General features: G+C 46.7%; 1 protein-coding gene across 2 annotated transcripts; it reads left to right on the top strand.

Annotated features, from left to right (window-relative positions):
• Positions 1-3,728: 3,728 nt before the first annotated feature.
• On the top strand, positions 3,729-18,239 carry LOC108639947 (ubiquitin-conjugating enzyme E2 variant 1). Of its 2 annotated transcripts, XM_018073915.2 has the most exons (5): positions 3,729-3,918; positions 5,289-5,405; positions 11,893-12,041; positions 15,327-15,452; positions 15,758-18,239. In XM_018073915.2, the coding sequence occupies exons 3-5, from the start codon at positions 11,997-11,999 to the stop codon at positions 15,902-15,904; spliced, it is 318 nt and encodes a 105-aa protein (XP_017929404.1). In that variant the 5' UTR covers positions 3,729-3,918; positions 5,289-5,405; positions 11,893-11,996; the 3' UTR covers positions 15,905-18,239. The 2 variants fall into 2 exon arrangements, with proteins under 2 accessions (XP_017929404.1, XP_017929403.1); XM_018073914.2 differs by lacking the exons at positions 3,729-3,918; positions 5,289-5,405 and adding an exon at positions 6,515-6,609.
• The last annotated feature ends 1,161 nt before the right edge of the window (positions 18,240-19,400 follow it).

Below are 19,400 nucleotides of genomic sequence, written 5' to 3'. Positions count from 1 at the left end.
TTCTTCATTGCTACATTGTCAGTACTCAGTGCAGGAACTCAGTCATTGACTGCAAAACACTTGGTGCAGTTCCAGCCCCCTGAGACACCTGTCAGCCTGTTGTGTCCTGTTTAGGTTGGAGTGAACATTTGTCAGTGTTGTAGGAGCCTGTGTTATACCACACTTCTAAACCTTTCAAGAAGTGCAAGTAATTAAGTAATTCTGCTTTGGATGCGAAGGAGTAACTCTGAGTGCTTAGAAACAACATCTCTTGCTGGGCGTACAGAGCACTGCAGTGGATGGTATTTATACCATCTTGACAAAAGTTTATATTCATACCTGCTTCTATCTTGAGACTCCTGTAATCCCTATTCTAACAGATCTGTGGTCCTTAGTTGTCTATCCCTCCTGCCCTCATCCTTTCTTCCCCTTTCCCTCCCCCTCGACCCCAGTTTGAGTTAACTAAACCAGTGTGAAAGACCAGGACAGAACTGGGTGGATGCTCAGGGCTCCTGTGTAAAACAGCCTGAAGCACTGGGTCCTCTGAGAGCTCATTTCACTGCAGACAGAAATGCCAAGTGAGCAGCAGTAGTGCAGTGGATGTAACAAATGGATTTGGGACACACAAATTACTAGAATTTGTCTGTCCAAAGTGCCATTAAAGGCAGCTGCCCAAACCTCTCTTGGCCCCTTGAGCCTTATTGGAAACAAATCTGAGCTACTCATGCTGGTGGCTGCTGGGACTATTTATCTGTTAATCTTGCTTAATTATGAGAAACTGGGACAGCAGTTAATCTCTGGATGCAGTTTTCCATGGGATGCTGTGCTGGGCTCCAGAGACTGAGCTGGCTCTGTGACTCCTCACTCCTGACACAGCTCCCAGGTCCCCTGTTTCACCCATTTAAAGATGTGGATCCTTCCACAAAACCAATATGGCAATTTTGGAGCAAAAGGCTACGTGGATCCTTCTTAACAGCTGCAAATCTGGCTTAAGATAAATTTGTCTTAAGTTGATTAGGAACAGATTAGAGCTGAAGCAGAATAAGGCACTCCTGTTAAACTCCACAGAGAGCATTTCAGTTTAAATGCTTTTAAAAGCTCTTTCATTTCAGTCTCACCTCCACAGAAAGCTGTGCTCAGGCTCCTGCTCTCTGCCCAGACTGCAGCTGCCCCCGGTGAGCGGGTGCTTGTGGTCACACAGGGCCTTGGAGGAGCAGGAGGGATTCCTTATGTGGATCCGGGGAGCTGGTGAGATTCCCTGTGTGGATCCATGGCACTGCAGAGGCCCTATAGACAGAGCTGTTTGGGGACACAGCTCCAAGGGGAGATGTTGCACCGCAGTAAACTGAGGAAAATTACTACAAAGAGCCTTAAAATCCCACTCAGGGATTTCTTAAACCAGGACAGACTGAAGGTTTGTTTTTGCTTTGAGTTTCTTATGGACACAGGTCAGACTGCTCAGCTTTCTGAGGGCTTTCAGCTTCTTCCATTTTGTTCTATTTTGCTGCTGGGTTAATTATCCGTGTTCTCCCACCCATCTGTCTGCAGCCCTGCCCCGTCTGCTGCCTCTGTGACATCCTGGGGACCAACACGGAGCCTGCTGGGAGCTGGCATTGGCTGGGAACAGGCAGGAGGCAGTGGTGGCACACAGGGAAAGAGGGGACCCTGAGCAGCCTCCAGACCACAGGTGCAGGGACAGAAGTGTTCTTTCTGGCATGGTTTTCTTCTGCAGCGTATTAAAAAAGAAAAAAACAAACCTCTTGAAGCAAGAGGGGTCTCTGGCTGCTCGGTGCCAAACCTGGTTATCCAGGTCCACTGGTCCCCTTGCCCTGGCCAGCTCAGATGGGCTCCCCTGTCCCCATCCAGCTCAGCTGGGCTCTCATGCCATCTAGCTGCCCTCCTGCTGCCCTCCTGCTGCCCTCGGCCAGCGCCGCGCTCAGCCGTGGGTAAAATGCAATGTTATTCGATGAAATGCGATCCAGGCAGCGAGGCCAACGCTGCCGCTCTAAAGCAGCTTCACGGAACAATGGACGGGAGCAGCTCCTCGGCTCTCGCTGCTGCTCCGGGCTGAGTCTGGCGAGGTTCGCTGCAGGAAACGGCTTAAACTGCGATGGGTCCTCCAACACGTTTTGCTTCGTAATCGTTTCTGCAAATTTTCACACGAAGTCTTGGGGCACAGTTTTTGGAAGGCGTGTTGCAACGCAAAGCAGAATTCATCTTTCTGCTTTTAAAATTTTTTTTTCATGTTATGTACTAAGTGAAGCGGGCTGGGGGAGGCTGTGCTGGAGTGTTACGGGTGTTCAGTGCCCGGCAACTCGCTGGTATTTGCCCACCCCGGCCAAGGTGTTCCGGGGCGGGGCAGGGGGGCGATAATCCTCGAGGCGCCCGCCCGCGTCATACAGCTCCGAAGCGCTGTGCGTGCACCACAGAACTAACTGCCCGCGCAGACGTCGCGCCGCGGGCTCCCCTTAGCGCGCCCGCCCGCGCCGCGCCCCGCCGGGCGCGCAGTTCCCGCGTTCGTGTGACGTCACGCGGGGGCGGGGCGCGGCGGCGGCGGCAGGCAAGATGGCGGCGACCACGGCCGCGGGTGAGGCCGAGGCCGGGCCGGGCCGGGCGGCGGGCGCCGGGGAGGGACGGGCCGGGCGAGGCCGGGCGAGGCTCCGCGGGGCCGAGCCGTGGGCGGGGGAGAGCGAGGGGTGCCCGGAGGGGCGGCGCCGGCGAGAGGGGGGCGGTGGGCGGGCGGGCCCGAGCAGGGGCCCGGCGGGGCGGGGGTGGAGCCGGAGCCGGAGCCGGCTCCCGGGCGGCGGGTCCCGCGGCCCGAGCCGGGCCCATCTCGGCGAGCGGGGAGGAGCGCCCCGGGCCGGGTCTCCGGGAGGGCGAGCGGGGCCGGCTGGTCCTGCGGGACCGTGTGTCCCGGCGCCCCGCTGAGCGGACAGGTCCGCGCAGGGCCTGTGCCCTGCGGGGCGGGCCGGGACAGGGACAGGGACAGCCGAGGGGCGCGGGCCGCCGCGGCCGGTACAGCCGCCCCGCACCACTTCCGGGGCCGGGCCCGGTGTCCCGGGGCCGCCGTTCGGGCGCTTTTCCTGCCGCGCTCCCCCCTGGCGGGTTCGTGTGTCCGGGGCTGGCCCCGCTCCCTCCTCTCGGCACTCACTGGGCCCTGGCTGGAGTTACCGGAGGGAAATCGGCTGCTTTTAAAGCCTTTTTCGCTCCTGGTGTCTCCCTCTTCCACCAAAACCGTGTCAGGACGTGTGTGCTCCAAGCAGTCGGTGTATTTTTATACCCTTTGAAATTGCTCCACGCCTGCTCTGAGTAGTTACACCCTCTCTTTGCATTTATCATTGTGCCTTAAACAGCAATGCTGGAACTAGGTTTGAAATGGTTTTTGTTCTCTGCTGCCATCCTCTAATGAACTTCAACATATAGAGTCAATTAGTCACTTCTGTCCAGCCACTTTCATTGTCCTATTTTCTTCAGTCCATGTAGGGTCTCACAGGTGCCCCTGTAGTGCTTTGTTTTCAACTTGCTCCCTCCAGAGTTTGACTACAAGCTCACCAGAAGGTGACTGCTGGAGATGTAACAGAAATCTTTTGGAATTCTTTTTTTACAGATAGCTCTCTGTCCGTGACCACTTTCAGATTTTAAGGATAACCATCACATTGCACATAATTCATAGTAATCAAGTTAATAGAAACTCTTTTAAAGTGCAGTAGGTGCTGTCCTGAGAATTATGTGTTACAGGTCTGTGTTTGGACACTTGTGACTGTGAGGAGTTGATTAAAGACACAAAAACTGTAGTGGATCCTCCTTGCCCTGTTCTGTCATGTTCTCCTGGCTGCCATGTGTTCTCAGGGATCCTTTCAAGCTGCTGACTCTGCATTTTGTACTTGACTGGAAGAACAAGGCAAATATTTCTGGTGTTAAGCCTGTGCAGCTCCTGAGGTAATTGTTGGGTGGTCATGGAGGGGCCTGGGCTGTGGCCACAGTCCCAGCACAGCACCGAGACAGGCTCTTGTTACCCATCATGTGTTGGCCACACTGTGTCTCTTGGGCTGTTCCTGTTATTCCAGGGTTTCTGACAGCTGTTGTGTCCCCAGTGCTGGGAGCAGGCAGTAGGAGCAGGGCCCTCAGTGTCCTGTGCCTGCAGTGACAGCTGATCATGAGGAGTGTGACTTACAAACATATGCTGCAGGAACACTGGATTTGTGCAAAAAAAACCCCAAAATTCAGTCTGGAAGACCCTCAGGATACAGAGCAGCAGCTGCCATGGGTGGGAGCCTGAGAGCTTGGGCTGTAACTCATGGGCTGCCCTCCCAGCAGTGCTCCCTGTTCTGTTGTGTTGGGAAAGGATGGAGATTTCCCTCTCCTGACAGCAAGGACATCCCAGTGTCCAGGTGCTGGCAGTGGCACTGCAATGCAGGTTGTTTCTTCATTCCCAACCCTGCACTGAAGGCAGAGAGGCCTGGAGGTGACACCTCCTCACTCTCCATCACTGCGAGACTTGGGGCAAGTACCTTAGAACTGCCTTCACCCATCTGGAAAACAGAGTTTGCTAATACTTGTTTCGTGGAAATCGTAATGTATTCCTATTTGCTTGTAAAGCACTGGAATATATGTGATATCCTGAGTTTGTGTTCAGCAAAGGAGCTTAAACAGATATTGAGGATGAAAAATACTCACTCTGTCTTCAAAAGCAGTTCCTGGCCCAGAGGAAGAAGTGGTTGCAAATGTCCCTGTGACTTAAAAAAGTCCTGGCAATTAGATAAGTAGATAGATTACATATTTGTATCTAATAAACAGGTAGACATAATTAATAAGGGCAAAACCCCAACCCTATGTAGCTTGCTCCGTGTTGCTGTCCTGCAGATTCAGGTTTTATAATGGGTAAAAATCCAGCTGCCTTGGCCTGTGAGATCCTGTTTCCCTAACTTTCACCCTGGGAAGAGTTTAATGACCTCATTTAACTCACTTTTCTCTCATAATTTAGTTTAGTGGGTATGTTGCAGGGCTTTGAGACACCATGTTTACCAACAACCTGGAAGAACTCAGTAGTAAAATGGTTTGCCCAGATTTAATGTGTTCAAAGAATGCGAGGAACTGTGGAAAAACAATTAATTCAGTGCATGGCCACGATAGTGCTGATATATGTGGCTTAATGCTCCTAAGAGAAGAGCATGGATCAGGTTTGGTACAGTGTAATAAAAATATATATTTGTAACTGTTGAGGGCCCTATAACATCACTGTAAACTCTTAAGTTATGCTTGTGGAAAGCAAATGAGACCTTACAATAAGAATAAACTGTGTATTGAAGGATACAGGTGTAGCTGCCCCTGGAAGTGCCCCACGATGGCTCCTTGGAGTGCACAGCAGACAACAGCCTTTCTTATCTCAAAGGAAATATTGCAGCCACCAAGTGCCCTCTGAGCCTGTAAGTAGAATACTCAAGGGTAGGGGAAAAGTAATTGAAGAGAAAATGGAAGATAAATTATGCCTTCTTAAGTAAGATAGACTGTAATAGCAGCTGCTAGAGGTGTTGATTGCAGAGCTCTGTGTACTGTAATAGAAGGATGCAGTAGGCTGAATAAAAAGGTAAATAGTTCACAACTCCTCCAAGATGATACTCAGTTGCATATTTTCATGTCCAGTGATACAAATTACATAATATATTTGAAGAACCTTATTCTGGCTGAGAACTTAAAAGTATTCATTAGTGCATTAAACACGTGAGCAGGTGGGGATCATGGAAGGTGCACTACTGACAGATTTGGTGAGGGGTGGGAAGGGTGGGATTTTCAGGTAGTGAGGGTGTGTTTTAACTATTCCAAGTTACTGTGCTTCCCCCTCCTGGTGGTTTGTGCCCTGTCCTCCCGGGTGTGGGCAGGGCCTGGGGGGCACATCCTGCCTGTGCTGGTACAGCCTGGCCCAGCAGTGCCAGCGCCTGCTCTTCAGGGCTTGTCTGCAAACCTGTGCTCTGCCTTCACCTTTGGGTGGTGTGAATGTGGGAAAACCCAGCCATCCTCTGTGGCAGGAGGGCCAGCAGGAGAGCAGCTCTCCCTCAGTCCCAACCATTTCTTCTCACAGTGCCAAAGGAAATGGTGGGTTTTTCCCTGGGGAGATGAAGTGTGAAGATTTGGTCCAGGACACCAGTCCAGGGTGACTTACTTTCTAGAGTCACTTGTAGCTGCACTGGAAGTGTTTGCTTTTCAGCTGTGATACAAGCACAGAAATCATCTGATTTTAACTCTGCTGCTGCTGGAAAGTTGTGCTTGGCCTCAGACCTGAGTGGTGCTGCCAGCCTGCCTCAGACTAAGTGATCTCTTTTCAAGTGACCTGCCTAAAGTATTGAAAGGTAGAACCAGCATTCAAGCTTACACAGAAAGAAAACACTCAGATTGTTTCAAGGAAGTTATTTTGGGTCTGCAGAATACCTCAGTACCTGCCTGCATCGTCAGAGTGGAAATTGTGACTGTAAAGATGATGCAAGAAATGTAAAGTTCCTGTGTTCTGAAAGCTTTTGTGACAATTGCTGAAAGCCTTTTATGCAGTTTTAAATATTCCATCACTTCAGAAACCTTATATACCATTGTGACAGAGAATGTTTACATACTTTTTACAGTTCCAGTGCTGCAAGGGTAAGCTTATCCAATTGGCAGCAGTCACAATCTTTGCAAAGAGATGAGACATATATTGGAAAGGATGTAATTAAAGCTGAATATTAAATACACAGAAACAAGCAACAGAAGGCTCTTTGATGTATTAAGCAACAGAGGTGTTTAAAGCTGTTTGATTTCATCTCCCTTGAGTTACTGTAAACTAGGAACTAGTACAGAAAGCAGAGTTTAAGTTGTCCATAAAGGCCAGTTTGAGAATTTGCTTGTTATCATTGAAGATATTGAGAAACCTTCAGCAAAAGACAGTTCCTCTCTTTGGAGCCCCATGAGTGAAGTGCATTTTCTAGGTACTTTGCTGAGGTGTGCTGTGCCCTGTGCCTGTGCTTTAGTCCTGAAGAGAAATGCTTGTAATTGAATTTCACTTTAGAAAGGAGAGAGAAATGTGTTCTTGAAGTTTTTGAGAGGTGTATGTTTTGTTCTACTGACACTGATCAGAAATGCTTGAGAAGAGGATCTGCTCCCAAGGCACCCTGCCCACCTGGTTTCAGTGTGCTGTTCTCAGCTTCTGAGGCTTCTGGATTTGGAATTGCTTCCAGTGTGTAACTGAGGAAAATGGAAAGATGAAAAAGTGTACTCTGTGAGAAAGTGTCATTTTTAACTTGGTACAAATGTACTGTGAACTTCATGGGAATGTAAATTTGAGAAAAATCTCAGACTGGTAGGATCACTCTTAAAACTGTTGTAAGAGTATCTGTGTCTTTAGTAGTGTTGTGATAAAAGATAAACCTGAGAGTGCTTTAAGCTCTTTAAAAGTCCAAGCTGACATTTAAGTGTCTTCCAGGAATAATTCTGTTCTTCCCTTAGTGAGACTCTGACCAGACATTGGTCACACTCCTTTTGTCCCCATATCAGTGTGCTGGCTCTGTCTTGCAACTCATTGCTTTAGCAAACAGCTGGGTTGTGAGCTGCCAGGGGGGTTTCTGACCAGGAAAACAGAAGGTCCTGATTCTCTTGAAGGCTGAGGAGGAAGTCACATCACCCAAAACCAAGCAGCTTCTTAACTGCAACACTGAGATCTGCAAGGTGTAAAGTACATTTCCTGACTTTCTGGAAAGCTCAGTTTGTGGTTTAGTTCTGCTCTTAAGTTGCCATAAAGTGATTTCATTAATTTTGTGTAACTGCTGAACTATTGTGTAGGCTTGAGGCTTCACCAAAGGATGTTACTGAAAGGTGTTAACTTTTAGAAGGACTGTACAAGTCTGTCATTGGAGATCTCCCTTGTCAGTACAGTTATGATTTAGCTGTTGTGATGAATAGTAAATACCTCCTTTTGCTCTGAAATATGTTTTCAGCTCCATTTCTGGACTGTTTCTATGAGGTCAGCACAAGCTGCAAGTGAAGCAGTTATTGAGATATTACTGTATTTTTGTTTCAAATGAAGCTGCTATTTGAGAGTCATCTTGAACCATAGTAAAGACAAAATGCATAACTGAAAGTACTTTAGACAAGTTGATTACTTTTTAATTGCTCTCACTTCATGTAGGTTTTCTTGTGTTAAATGAAGGGCTCTTAGAAAAACAGGTTAGTTTGGTTGCTGCCTTGGAAATCTCTGTTGCTACACTGAAAGGGTTATGCAAGGTATTTATTGGGGGGTGGGGGGAGGGAATACAGCTCATGGTTGTGTCAGCAGGCACAGGACATCTCCTGGTTCTGCATCTGCCATGGTTTAGCCATGGAAGTCATTTGGCAAATACTGTGTGTGCCTAGAACAGATCCAGTCACTCTCTAGGAATCTTGGTGGGCAGCAAACATGATGATGATGTATTTGTGTAGGACCACAAGTGATAAAGTCCATGTGGGTTCTGAGGTTCAGGTCCTGGCAGGATGTGGTAGTGGACCATGAGTGCTCCAGGCCTTTGCAAGTGAAGAGGAGCTGGGCTTGGCTTAATGGCCACATGCATCTTTCCTGGCTGACCAGAAGGGTCAGTCTGGTCTTGTACTCTGCCTTGCTTAAGGGCAGGTTTTTTAGAAATTATTTGAAGCATAGTCTTCTATATGCATATGTGTGATTTTTCCTTCTGCTGTATGAATCTCCTGAGAGTGTGTCAGGGAGGGAGCTGAATGACCACCTTCTGTGGTGGCTGAGGTGAGGATCCTCCATATTACACCTCTGAGCTTTAGCACATTTCTAGGAGGCAACGATGCTGTTGGACAGGGTCACTGGGTGTAAAGTGACCAATTATCTGCCATGATCACCTTGTTTTCTGTAAAGTGCATAAAAACTCGAATGTATGTACTTCCCTTGGGTACTCCCTTTGCCATCATGCCCCTGCAGTGGTCACAAGTGAGCAGTTGCTGTGGAATTAGCACTCATTTATGGAAATGTTTTCCATGTGATTGGAGCCAGCCCACGATATGACTCGCCAGCTCTCTGGAGACCTCAGGCTTCCCAGAGAACTGTAAGGTCCTGTGTGACTCTTTTATGGCTCTGATTCATGCTGGATTCATGCTGAATCAGAGCAGCTGTATCTGGGGAGAACTCAGCAATAAAGTTGCCTTGCCTTCCCGTAAGTTGTAAAGCCAAGCCTAGCTCTGGTTAGCAAATCTCACAACTAAGGCTGCCTTTCAGCCTTGGTTGTGGCCTGCTTGAATATATACATGATGATGTCATTTTTAATTACATGCTCACTTAATTTTCTGCACTGGGATCCAGTGAACGGGGCATGATGCTCAGAGGAAGGGTGGACAGGCAGTATTTGTGGTTTCCTTCTTTGATGTGTGGCCTGCCATAAAGCTGATTCCTCCTGGGTTATTTGGTTTGGGCTGAGCAAATATCAGTAAATTGTCTTTGCACCACTGATAAATATGAAGGGTTGTAGTCAAGGACCGAAGGACTGAGATGATGCTTGTTAAGGATTGTGATGTTGTGGTCTGGAAGAGTGTTTTTTTGGCTCTGTAACACATTCCAAGCAGGTATTCAGGGGCTCAGGCTGATCACTGGAGTTGGGGGGCTCAGGCTGGGGATCTGGTAACAGCCACAGTTTCCTCTGTGGCATCACCTGCACTGTGGAAGAGCTGCTGTGTCAGACTGAAGGTGGAGTCCCCCTCTAGAAGGACCTTCTGCTTGCCCTTCTTCCCTGGTCCTTCTTTTCACGGGGCAGGGCTGAAGCCCAGACAGTGGCTTAGGGCACTGCCTGCTGTGAATCATTCCCCATCACCAGCTCTCCTGTGCATCCACTCCAGCAAAAATAGGGAAATAGAGGGGGGGGTGTAAGCAAAGGTGGCACCTTGTCCTTCAACTCCTGCTCCATCTGCTTCTCTTGTCCCCCAGCTCTTGTGTTCCCAGTGCTGGAGCTGGGCTGCTCTGCCTCCCCAGACTACAGCGTGGAGAGTGTTGGGAGTAGAATTAAAAATGGAGTGGATTGTCTGTCATGGGTCAGGCATAACCTGCATACCTGAACCTTCATATGCCTGAGGTTCACAGGCTACACACTTCATACTTTTAAGACTTTCTGGGAGAGGAAATGCTGGAGTTCATTGTGCAGGGGATGTGAGAGTGGTCCTGTTACCACCCAGGGTTTGGTGCTTGGGGCAATCTCATGGTGATGGCTTCACCAGCCCCAACTGACTCATTTCCTTTTGCAGCCAAAGATCTGTGTTTCTCAGCAGCCATGGTAACAGCAGGGCCTGGCTGGGAGGGAATTTGGCAGGGAGCTGTGCTGGAGTCGTGCTCAGCAGCCCCTGAACCAGGTTTGGTAGTGTAGGTCTGGTGTCTGTGGATGCTGCTCTTCTGAGTCTGGGCTCCTCATCATGCTGCTGCTGCAGCTGTGTTACTGAACTGTGCTTCCTCAGAATGTTCTACAGCATGATCACGTTAGGTGTGTGTCAGACTGGCCAATGAACTGATTTCTGTAGTAATTTGCTGGTTTGGTTTCCTTCATGCATGCTTTGTAGTGAATGAAATTTGGACCACACTGATTCTGCAGCAAAATCATCTCTGACATTTAGTTTCTTTAGGTCCTTAATGTATTTAAAGGAAACTTTAATGCTACTGGAGTTACTCAATTTTAAGCACTGCTACATTTTGCAATGCCTTAGATCCTCTGTATTTTTCACATGGCCAAGCATTGTTCCACAGGCTGCAGGTGGATCTCTGCATCCCCACTGACCTCCATGGGCTGCAAGGCCACAGGTACCTCCCCGTGCTCTTCCCCACAGGTTGCAGGGGCACGTCCACTCTGGTGCCTGGAGCACCTCCTGCCCCTCCTTCTGCACTGACCTCGGGCTCTGCAGTGCTGTTCCTCTCTCAGGTTCTCACTCCCCTCTCTGGCTGCAGTTGCTCTTGTGCAGTAACGTTTTCCCTCATTAAATATTTTATCCCAGAGGTGCTGCCAGCGTTGCTGGCCCAGCCTTGGCCGTCGGTGGGTCCATCCTGGAGCCGGCTGCCACTGGCTCCATCAGACATGGGGGAAGCTTCCAGCAGCTTTTCACAGGAACCAACCCTGTAGCCCCCTCATAGCAAAACCTGGCCCCACAAACACAACAAAAGGAGCAGAGGTGTCCTCAGGTGTTTCTGTTCTGTGATGCCCGAGGTGCAGATACCTTGAAGAAGAGTGAGTCATTAAGTCCACTGTGGCCTGGGTTTGAGATCCTCCTTCACCACTGACTTAGTGTGTGACCTTGGATATGCCACCTAGGCTCTCTGTGCCATTGCTTTCCATTAATGTGTGTTTTGAGGATAAATGTGCCAGCAGTTAAGAAGTGCTTTAATTCCTTGGTGGTGGAGGTCATAAGTACAAAGGATGCTATTGCTGCTGACAAAGCCCACTTCAATTAACTTCAGATTAACCTCCTAATGTTATGAAAGAGTTTTATTTGCTTTAGAAGGTATTTTAAAAGCTCTGAGTCAGTCGAGTGATGTGAAGCCTCTCATGGTGTCGTTTTGGAGAATCTTCTAAATTCTCATGCTATAAATCATATACACAAGTGCTAAATTAGAGCTCCATAATACCAGGTGTATCTGAGGAAACAGATTTCTTTTCATTTCACTGCCTGCCATAACATGTGGCCTATCAGCCTTCTGGCAGGTTTATTTGGGGATACCTTGATTTTGCTTGTAAAATCCAAGCTAAATATGGGATAGCTTTTTCATAATGTTGAAATATTGTCATTCAAAAAATAGTCATATTTTTATGATTTTGCCAAAATGTTTTCTGTGCACTGACCACAGGTATCAGGGAAATTACCCTAGCTTTGTTTCTTTACTAGATTTCTCAAATCAAAATGTTCTTCTGATTGTTTCAGGAGTAAAAGTTCCTCGTAATTTTCGTCTTTTGGAAGAACTTGAAGAAGGTCAGAAGGGAGTAGGGGATGGAACAGTTAGCTGGGGCCTTGAAGATGATGAAGATATGACACTTACAAGATGGACAGGAATGATTATTGGACCTCCAAGAGTAAGTATCCAGTTAAATACTAAAATAGTACAGTTATTTTTTCTTCCCTCTTTTTTTTCTCCTAATTTAACCACTGAAGTACAACAGAAAGAAAGACAAATGAGTGAAAAAACACTTCATAAAGTGAATTATGTTGAAGTTCTAAGCTCTGTATAATAATGGTTTTCATGTACTATATTGCTTTTTGCTTATAATTTGGAATATTTTAGGGCCTTTCTCTGGTTGGTTCTGTTATGTGTCTGCTTTATATTTGCAGATCCATTAAGACACAACTTTTGAGATCCCAGAATTCTAGTACCCTGTACTCTTGAGTATTCCAAGGTTTAAAATCCTTCAGCTAGTGAGGTTTCATGTGGAGATCATGTGGGTACAAGGGGATGTTCTGTGCAGCACTGCTGGTCTCTCTGCTGGTCCTCGTTGAGTTTATGGGTTGGTTTTTATTGCAGCAGTTCTGACTTGCTCTTGTAGAGTTTCAGCTAACTCAGGAAACTCAAATTTTAATGAATTCAGTTCCCCCTCTGAATGTTCTCTCCCAAAGCAGCATCTTATAACGCAACTGGTCTTTGTGGGAGTGTTGTTGTGCTCTCTCTTCTCCCCCCAAGCCCTACTAAACTGTGGGTCTACACTCCAGTAGTGAACTTGAGGACTTAATTGTGTGTTGTACGTGTGCATGTGTTCTAAAACCAGAACCTGTCTGTTGTCTCCAGTTTCACTGTTCTGTTTCCTTAATTCCTTCCCATGGAGTGCAAGGAGCTGATTCTCCTTCCTGCAATAACAGATGTTGTCTTCTACATCTGGCCTCAGTATCACTTCTCAGTAATTCAGGGGTCATTATATGAAAATCTTTACAGACCTTCAGTCATGCCACTGCCCTGTGTGTTCCCATTCTGTCAGTGCCTTTTCTGACATACGAGGTTGTACAAGAATGTACTTTATAATGGCATTACACATGCAGCATTTTCCATCTCATCCAGAAGTGTTGTTTACTTCTTGTCTGCCTTTCTTAACATCTCCCCAGTCACGATCATTTCATTTGTTTATGATATGCACAGATTGTTTTCTAGAACAGCATTTGATTTCAGAACATTAGGAGAGTGCTAATGAGCCTGCATTAAGGTTGTGAAGAAAGCTCACTGCGTGCATACGCTTTATGGAAAATTTAAACAACCTTGAAATCTAATTTGGAGAATTAAATGGGAACTGAGATGTGCAAACAGGCGTGTGCTGCCTTGCCAGCAGCGATGGAAGTTTGTCATTCATGTCATGCTGCAAACCAAGGCTAGAGGGCCATCACAGGAGAGGATTCAGTTCTGCCTCTCTTGTCTTTCTGACACACTTAGGAATACAGATTTTTTTCCAAAAGTGTCTTGACTTCTTTTGAGCTCATTGCTTGAAGACAACAGGCTGTACTGAGAGAGATTTTGGGAACTTCCAATCATTCTTGTTTGCTCAGTGGCTGTCCTGCTTTTAGCACTGTTCATCCTCAGTTACGACCATTTTGTTTCTTAATAGGATGTGGGAATACTGGCTGTGGAAAGTCCTGTCTCCATCTGGGCAGAAAGCAGTCATGCTTGTAGCAGGTGGAAGAATCTTGGGGGGGAAATGGTGGTGCAGAGCTTCCCATGTGCTGCTGCCCCGAGTGTCCCTGTGGCCACACACGGAGCGTGTTCTCCTTTCCAGGCTGTGTGCAGATGGTTCCACAGCCAGGGATTCACCTTGCTGATATAGACTGCTTAGAAACAGTGGCACTGCCAAAGCTTCAGCTTTATCAGCACATGTTTTACACTGGCTGTTCACAGCCAAGGCTTCCTGTGTGGGGTGGGTGTTCGAAGAGACCCCAAAGCCCTGCACAAAGCTTGGGGCTGTTCCTTGCTCCATGCACAAGGCAGCTCAGGGACACAGTCAGGAGATATGGGCAGGCCAAGCAGAGCTGATGGGTGACTGTTTTCCCCCAGAACTTTGTGGCAGTGCCCAGTTTGCCCCTGCCCTGGTTGGGCATGTGAAAGGCTGTGTGGCTGAGGAGCAGCCAGAAGGTGCCAGCACTGGCCAAGGGCTGGTCCTGCTGCTGGTGGTGCAAGAGGGATTGAAGACACTTCCTTGGCACAGATGAGCAGCAGCTGGATCAGGAAGTTAGTTCTTGCATTTTGGTAGTGGTGTACATCAAAACATTCATTAATACCAAGGGAATTATTAACCTGTTCAGAGTCAAACCAGGCCTAGGAAGGGATTGCACAGAGTTTTCCACTAGGAAGGTTTTGGACATTGGGCAGCCACTCTAAAGTCCCAGTGATACCATCATGCCCTGGTGCTTACAGGTGAGCAGGAACTGCTTCTGGGCTCACCTAGATTTTTGTTCATGGTCACTGCCCTGTGAGTTTAATGTTCCTTGCAATGTTGAAGGTGCAGGAAATTGTGTCAGAAGCTCTAAATCTGGAGAGCTTGTCTGCCTAAACTTCCCCGTGGTGATCCTGTTCCTGTTGTGTAAGTCTGCCAGCTGCCTACATTGCCCAGCTCAGCTGGAGCTCTGGGCCAGCTATGCCAGAGCAGCACAGCAAGAATAGTTGTTCTCAGAATGCAGAGTGACATTAACTGTTGTTGTCCCTTCTAATTACTTTGAAATACTGAAGAATCAGTGTAGCCATGTTACATTTGTCTCTCTTTGTACCCACAGATTAGTTAGTTACAAACCCAGGATCCAGGATTTCTGCTACCTGGGAGTGGGACAGTGTTCCTGCTGTGGGGACAAAGTGATAGTGCTGTTTGGGATCAGGATGTCCTTTCAAACATGTCGAATCTTGGAGCCTTTCCCCTTATGAGAACCAGCCGGTTTATGACCAAAGAATTCTTTCCAAGAGCAGTTCTAGGATGGGCCAACTGCAGATCAGAAGCTGAAGTTGTGGCCTTTGGTTTCAAGGTAGTGTGTGGGATTAGGAAACTGATAAAACAAAGCTGCTTTATAAAGATTGGTTGGAAAGTTATATCTGAGCTATATGATGATTAAAAAAAAAAAAATCATTTCAGCTGGTGACTGGGAAGCAATGCCAGCTCCATTTCCTCATATGGAAATTTGATGCTTGAAAGAGCAGTAGAATTTATTAGCCTAAAGCAGGAACATTTGATACTCTGAATATTATAAAATGAACCCAAAACAGAGGTAGCCAGCATAGTATCTAACTGCCTGCCCTTATGTTTAGTAATTCCCATATTCCTGAAGTAACCACTGCTTTAACCAAATGCTAATTGAACTGCCTGATGTAATTCTTTTCCCCTTTCTTTTCCCCTCAGACAATTTATGAAAACAGAATATACAGCCTTAAAATAGAATGCGGGCCTAAGTATCCAGAAGCACCTCCATTTGTAAGATTTGTAACAAAAATTAATATGAATGGAGTAAATAGTTCTAATGGAGTGGTAAGTTTTTGGCTTTTGTTCATTTTAATGTTGTTTTTATGTGCAGTTTCAAATGCTTTGTTTATACTTGTAACTTGCTTAACTACTCACTGCTTGTGGTGTTGTTTGTTCGAGGAGGAGGAAAGGGGGTAGCAGGGAAGTGGACAAGTGGAGATTTATTGTGCTTTTAGGGAAAACACTTGCTTTTGCTTTCTTTGCTTTCTCCCACTCAGATTTCATGTAGGATCTTTAGTTGGGGGTGTGGGTGGAGTTAAGTGTATCCAACATGCCAATTCTGACAGGAATGGTCTTTTTGTCTATTTTAGGTGGACCCCAGAGCCATATCAGTCCTAGCAAAATGGCAGAATTCTTATAGTATCAAAGTTGTTCTGCAAGAGCTTCGGCGTCTAATGATGTCTAAAGAAAATATGAAACTTCCTCAGCCACCTGAAGGACAATGTTACAGCAATTAATTAAAAAAAAAAAAAAAACAAACAACAAAAACCAACATGCCCCCCTTATTCAATTTAAGCTGTCTTCATTTTCCACAGTAGTAAATTTTCTAGATGCATCTTGTAGACCTCAAAATACTGGAAAGGAAGTTCCCATTCAAAGGAGGTTTTTCTTGAGATACTGTAAATGATACTAATTTTTTTTCATTTGAAATATAAGTTGTGCTATAACAAATAATCCTGTCGTGTAACCACTGTCCACATAGCTGAACTTCTGGTATCAGGAAAAGTCTATTTAAATTTATTACTGTCAAGACCAGTGTGGCACATCCAACTTAACTGTGAAAGGATCCATCCCACAATCACCTTGCTGTGTGTCTGGCCTGGGTTATTTTTTTCTTTCTCTGTCTTTTGCAATAGAGTCGAAGCTCAGGGCTATTTATTAGAGTAGACACAAAGGATTTTGCTTCCAGTGCTACACTGGGCTGTATGGACTACTACTGGGGATGTGTGCTAACCTCAGTCATCCCTCCCTTTGTGCTCGCTCTAGTAAAGGCTGAATGTGACTGTGGTCGTTTTGGGGTTTTTATTATTTTTTTTAAATGCCCTGATAATCTGGGGCAAGCTTTCCTTCTTTCCTTTGGCCAAGGCATAGATTGTATTTCTCTTCCTGGTCCCCCTCACCAGTGACGTGGGCTTTGGGTGAGGGATTCAGGGTTCTTTCAATCTCTTCCCTCTTCCCCTCTTTTTAGTGGGGGTGCTGCTTTCTTTTTGCCCCTTTTGGTGACTCTTCTCGCCCCTGGCCCAGGGGTAAGTGTTGGGGCAATAACTTGACCTGTTCCCTCTCGCTTATCATTTTGGTTTTGCAACAAATTTAGTCTTCACCAGCCTGGAAAACAAGAGTATCCGTTCTGCTCGCAAACTTGGATTTTCCCTTCCCTCCAGCACTGCTGCCACTCCGCCAAGCTGGCCACGGCCGTGTTGTTAGATAGGCTTTGACGTGGGGAAAAGAGCAGTAATTTACCAGGATTGCCCAAATCTTCTGCTGCCAAACTTGAATGGGGGAAACTCCGCACATAAGAGATTCTCAACACACTCCAGCCACACTCAAATCATTGTGTTTTGGTGCTTTGGATTGACCCGAGAATGTTAATTAGCAAATTGTTGCACTTGCGTTTGGCCCTTCTAAAGATGTGACAACTACAGACAAATCAAATCCGTGTGGTAGATTTTATTAGTATTCTGTAAGTCTTAGAAATCTCTTCAGTGAAGATTTTGGGGAAGTGTTGTACAGCAGATTAAGGACCTTTACTGGCTTTGCATCCTGGCAAATCACTGCCTTTTCTGGTTTACTGTTTTGGACCACTAACTGCTGCAATGTGGATGCAAGCTTACAGAAACCAACCTAGTGTGTCCTAAGTTTTATGAAAAATTCAGTGTTTGTGTAAAAAAAAGAATAAAAAAAAAAGGAAAAAAAGAAAAGAGTAAAAATAAACACATTTTAAAGCAGCAGCTGTCAAGTCAATGAACAATTGATGTTTCCATTAACTTTTGAGGAAAATATTAGTTGTAAGGATTTAACATCCTCTGTACTGAAAGTTTAACATAACAGTATTCCATAAGCAGCCTTTTTATTGTATCAGACCATTGCCTGATTTTAATATAATAAAAAGTGTGCATTAATATTAGAAGGCTTTAATTGTATTTATGTTTAGAGATTTTGATCCCTTATGGAATTCTTGATTTGTTGGAAGTATCTTCCTACAGATCACGTTTAGCTGACAGAATGTAACCTGGTGGCGAAAGGCAATTGTCTCTATCCAGCTGCTGCTGCTGTGCCAAGGAGCATCTGTACTTTTGGTTTAAAGCTCAGGCTGCCCCAGCCTTGGCAGTTGGTAGGGTCAGGATGTGCCAAGGAGCTGCCAGAGGGAGTTCCTGGCTCTGTGTGCTGTCAGTGCCGTGGCCTTGCTGTGGTGTTGTCTCCAGGAAATCAAATCCTCTACAGTTGCATGTTATGCTGCCTGTCAAGGTCAAGGGCTATTTCACAACCCCAAGTTTTAAGTGGTTTCACTCAAATAGCGAAGTGCAACAAACTGAGCTTCTCTCCAAATCTGGGTGAAAACGGAGCTGTGAAATTTTGGCCTTTTCCAAGTGTAAAGTGTCTCCATTTCAGAGGATTTGCTGGGAGGTCCTGGTGCACTCACTGCAGTGTCGGGGTGAAACAAGGTTCTGCCTGGGTTGGGAATGAAAAAGGGAATGATCTTTGTGAAACTCGCTGCTGGTTTCTGGCCTGGAGTGAAAACTGTTCCCTTCTGGGGCAGCCCAGGGGGTGTCTGTGAAGACAATGTGACTAATACTATGTCAGTGTCATGTGTGTGTGTTTATTTAAAATAGCTTCATGTCAAAGATGGTAAATGGGCATCAGAACAATTACAGTGGATAATGACAGTGGGCTGCTTGCTTGTCTCTGGTTTTCAGAGTGTCCTTGCCCTGTTTGGGAGGTTGGTGCATGTTTGGGGCCTCCCTGAACCTTCCTACTTCAAGTAATGATTTTTAAACCTTGCAAGTGTCTGGTTTGCTTTGCAAGGTGTACAAGTTAGAGCATTCCATCCTGGCTGGGAACTGTGCTGGCAAGAGTCACTTGACGGCATCTGCCATACAAAGTTGGGTGCTGCTTTTAAAAAAAAACCAACTGGTTCATTGTGAATGTTCTGCCCTGGGAGTTGTATGCTTTGGACACATCACTGATCCCTTGCTGTTCCACTCAACTAGTCAGGGCTGGTGTGGAAAAATAATGCCCAGGGAATGGATTTGTGTGTGGTGGCTTTGTCAGGGGATGTGACCTGCACCATGGAAGTGACTGGTCATCCCACAGCCCAGTGCTTGTTGGTGCTTCAGAAATGAGGTGGGGAGACAAAACCGTGCTCTGCCTGTGTTTGTGTGAACTCCAGCAGTGCAAAGGCAAAGTGTTTGGTTGATCCCCGCTGACCTTCACTTTGTGTCCTGAACCAGTGTCTCTTTGGAGAAGGGTATGAAGGGATAATAAATAAAATAAGCTGATTGGCCATAAAATAAGTGCTGTTCCTTGGAGCAGGTGCTGCTGGAGGTGCTGGGGCTGGGCTGAGCAGGAGCTCACCTTGCACTGCCGCCAGCAGAGGGGCCGTGAGCCATCCCTGTACTGAGGGTGCTGGATTCCCACCTGCCCGTGCTTCCCGGGGATGTGGAGTGAGCCTCTGCCTCAGCTCATCCTCGGAGACGGCAGAGGGAGCCAGAAAGCTTCCCAAGGCTGGGGCTGGCTCAGGCTGCTTGGTTTAAACGTTACGTCCTCTTGTGGGAACCACTTTTCATATTTATCCGGAATCAATTTCAGTTTTAAAAGCCTGTTTATCGTGACTGTCTCACTGTACAGGCATTAACTTGCTGGGGGAATACCAGCAGCTCAGTGAGATCTTAATTGTTAATAAAGACTAATGGTTGTTTGATTCTTGCTGTGTTGTAATTAAGCCCTGTGTGTGTA

Source organism: Manacus vitellinus, unplaced genomic scaffold (genome assembly GCF_001715985.3).
Source record: "Manacus vitellinus isolate BGI_N305 unplaced genomic scaffold, ASM171598v3 scaffold_26_pilon, whole genome shotgun sequence".
Classification (NCBI taxonomy): Eukaryota; Metazoa; Chordata; class Aves; order Passeriformes; family Pipridae; genus Manacus; species Manacus vitellinus.
Note: the sequence above shows the minus strand (reverse complement) of the source record. Positions and strands in the feature narration are given on the sequence as shown.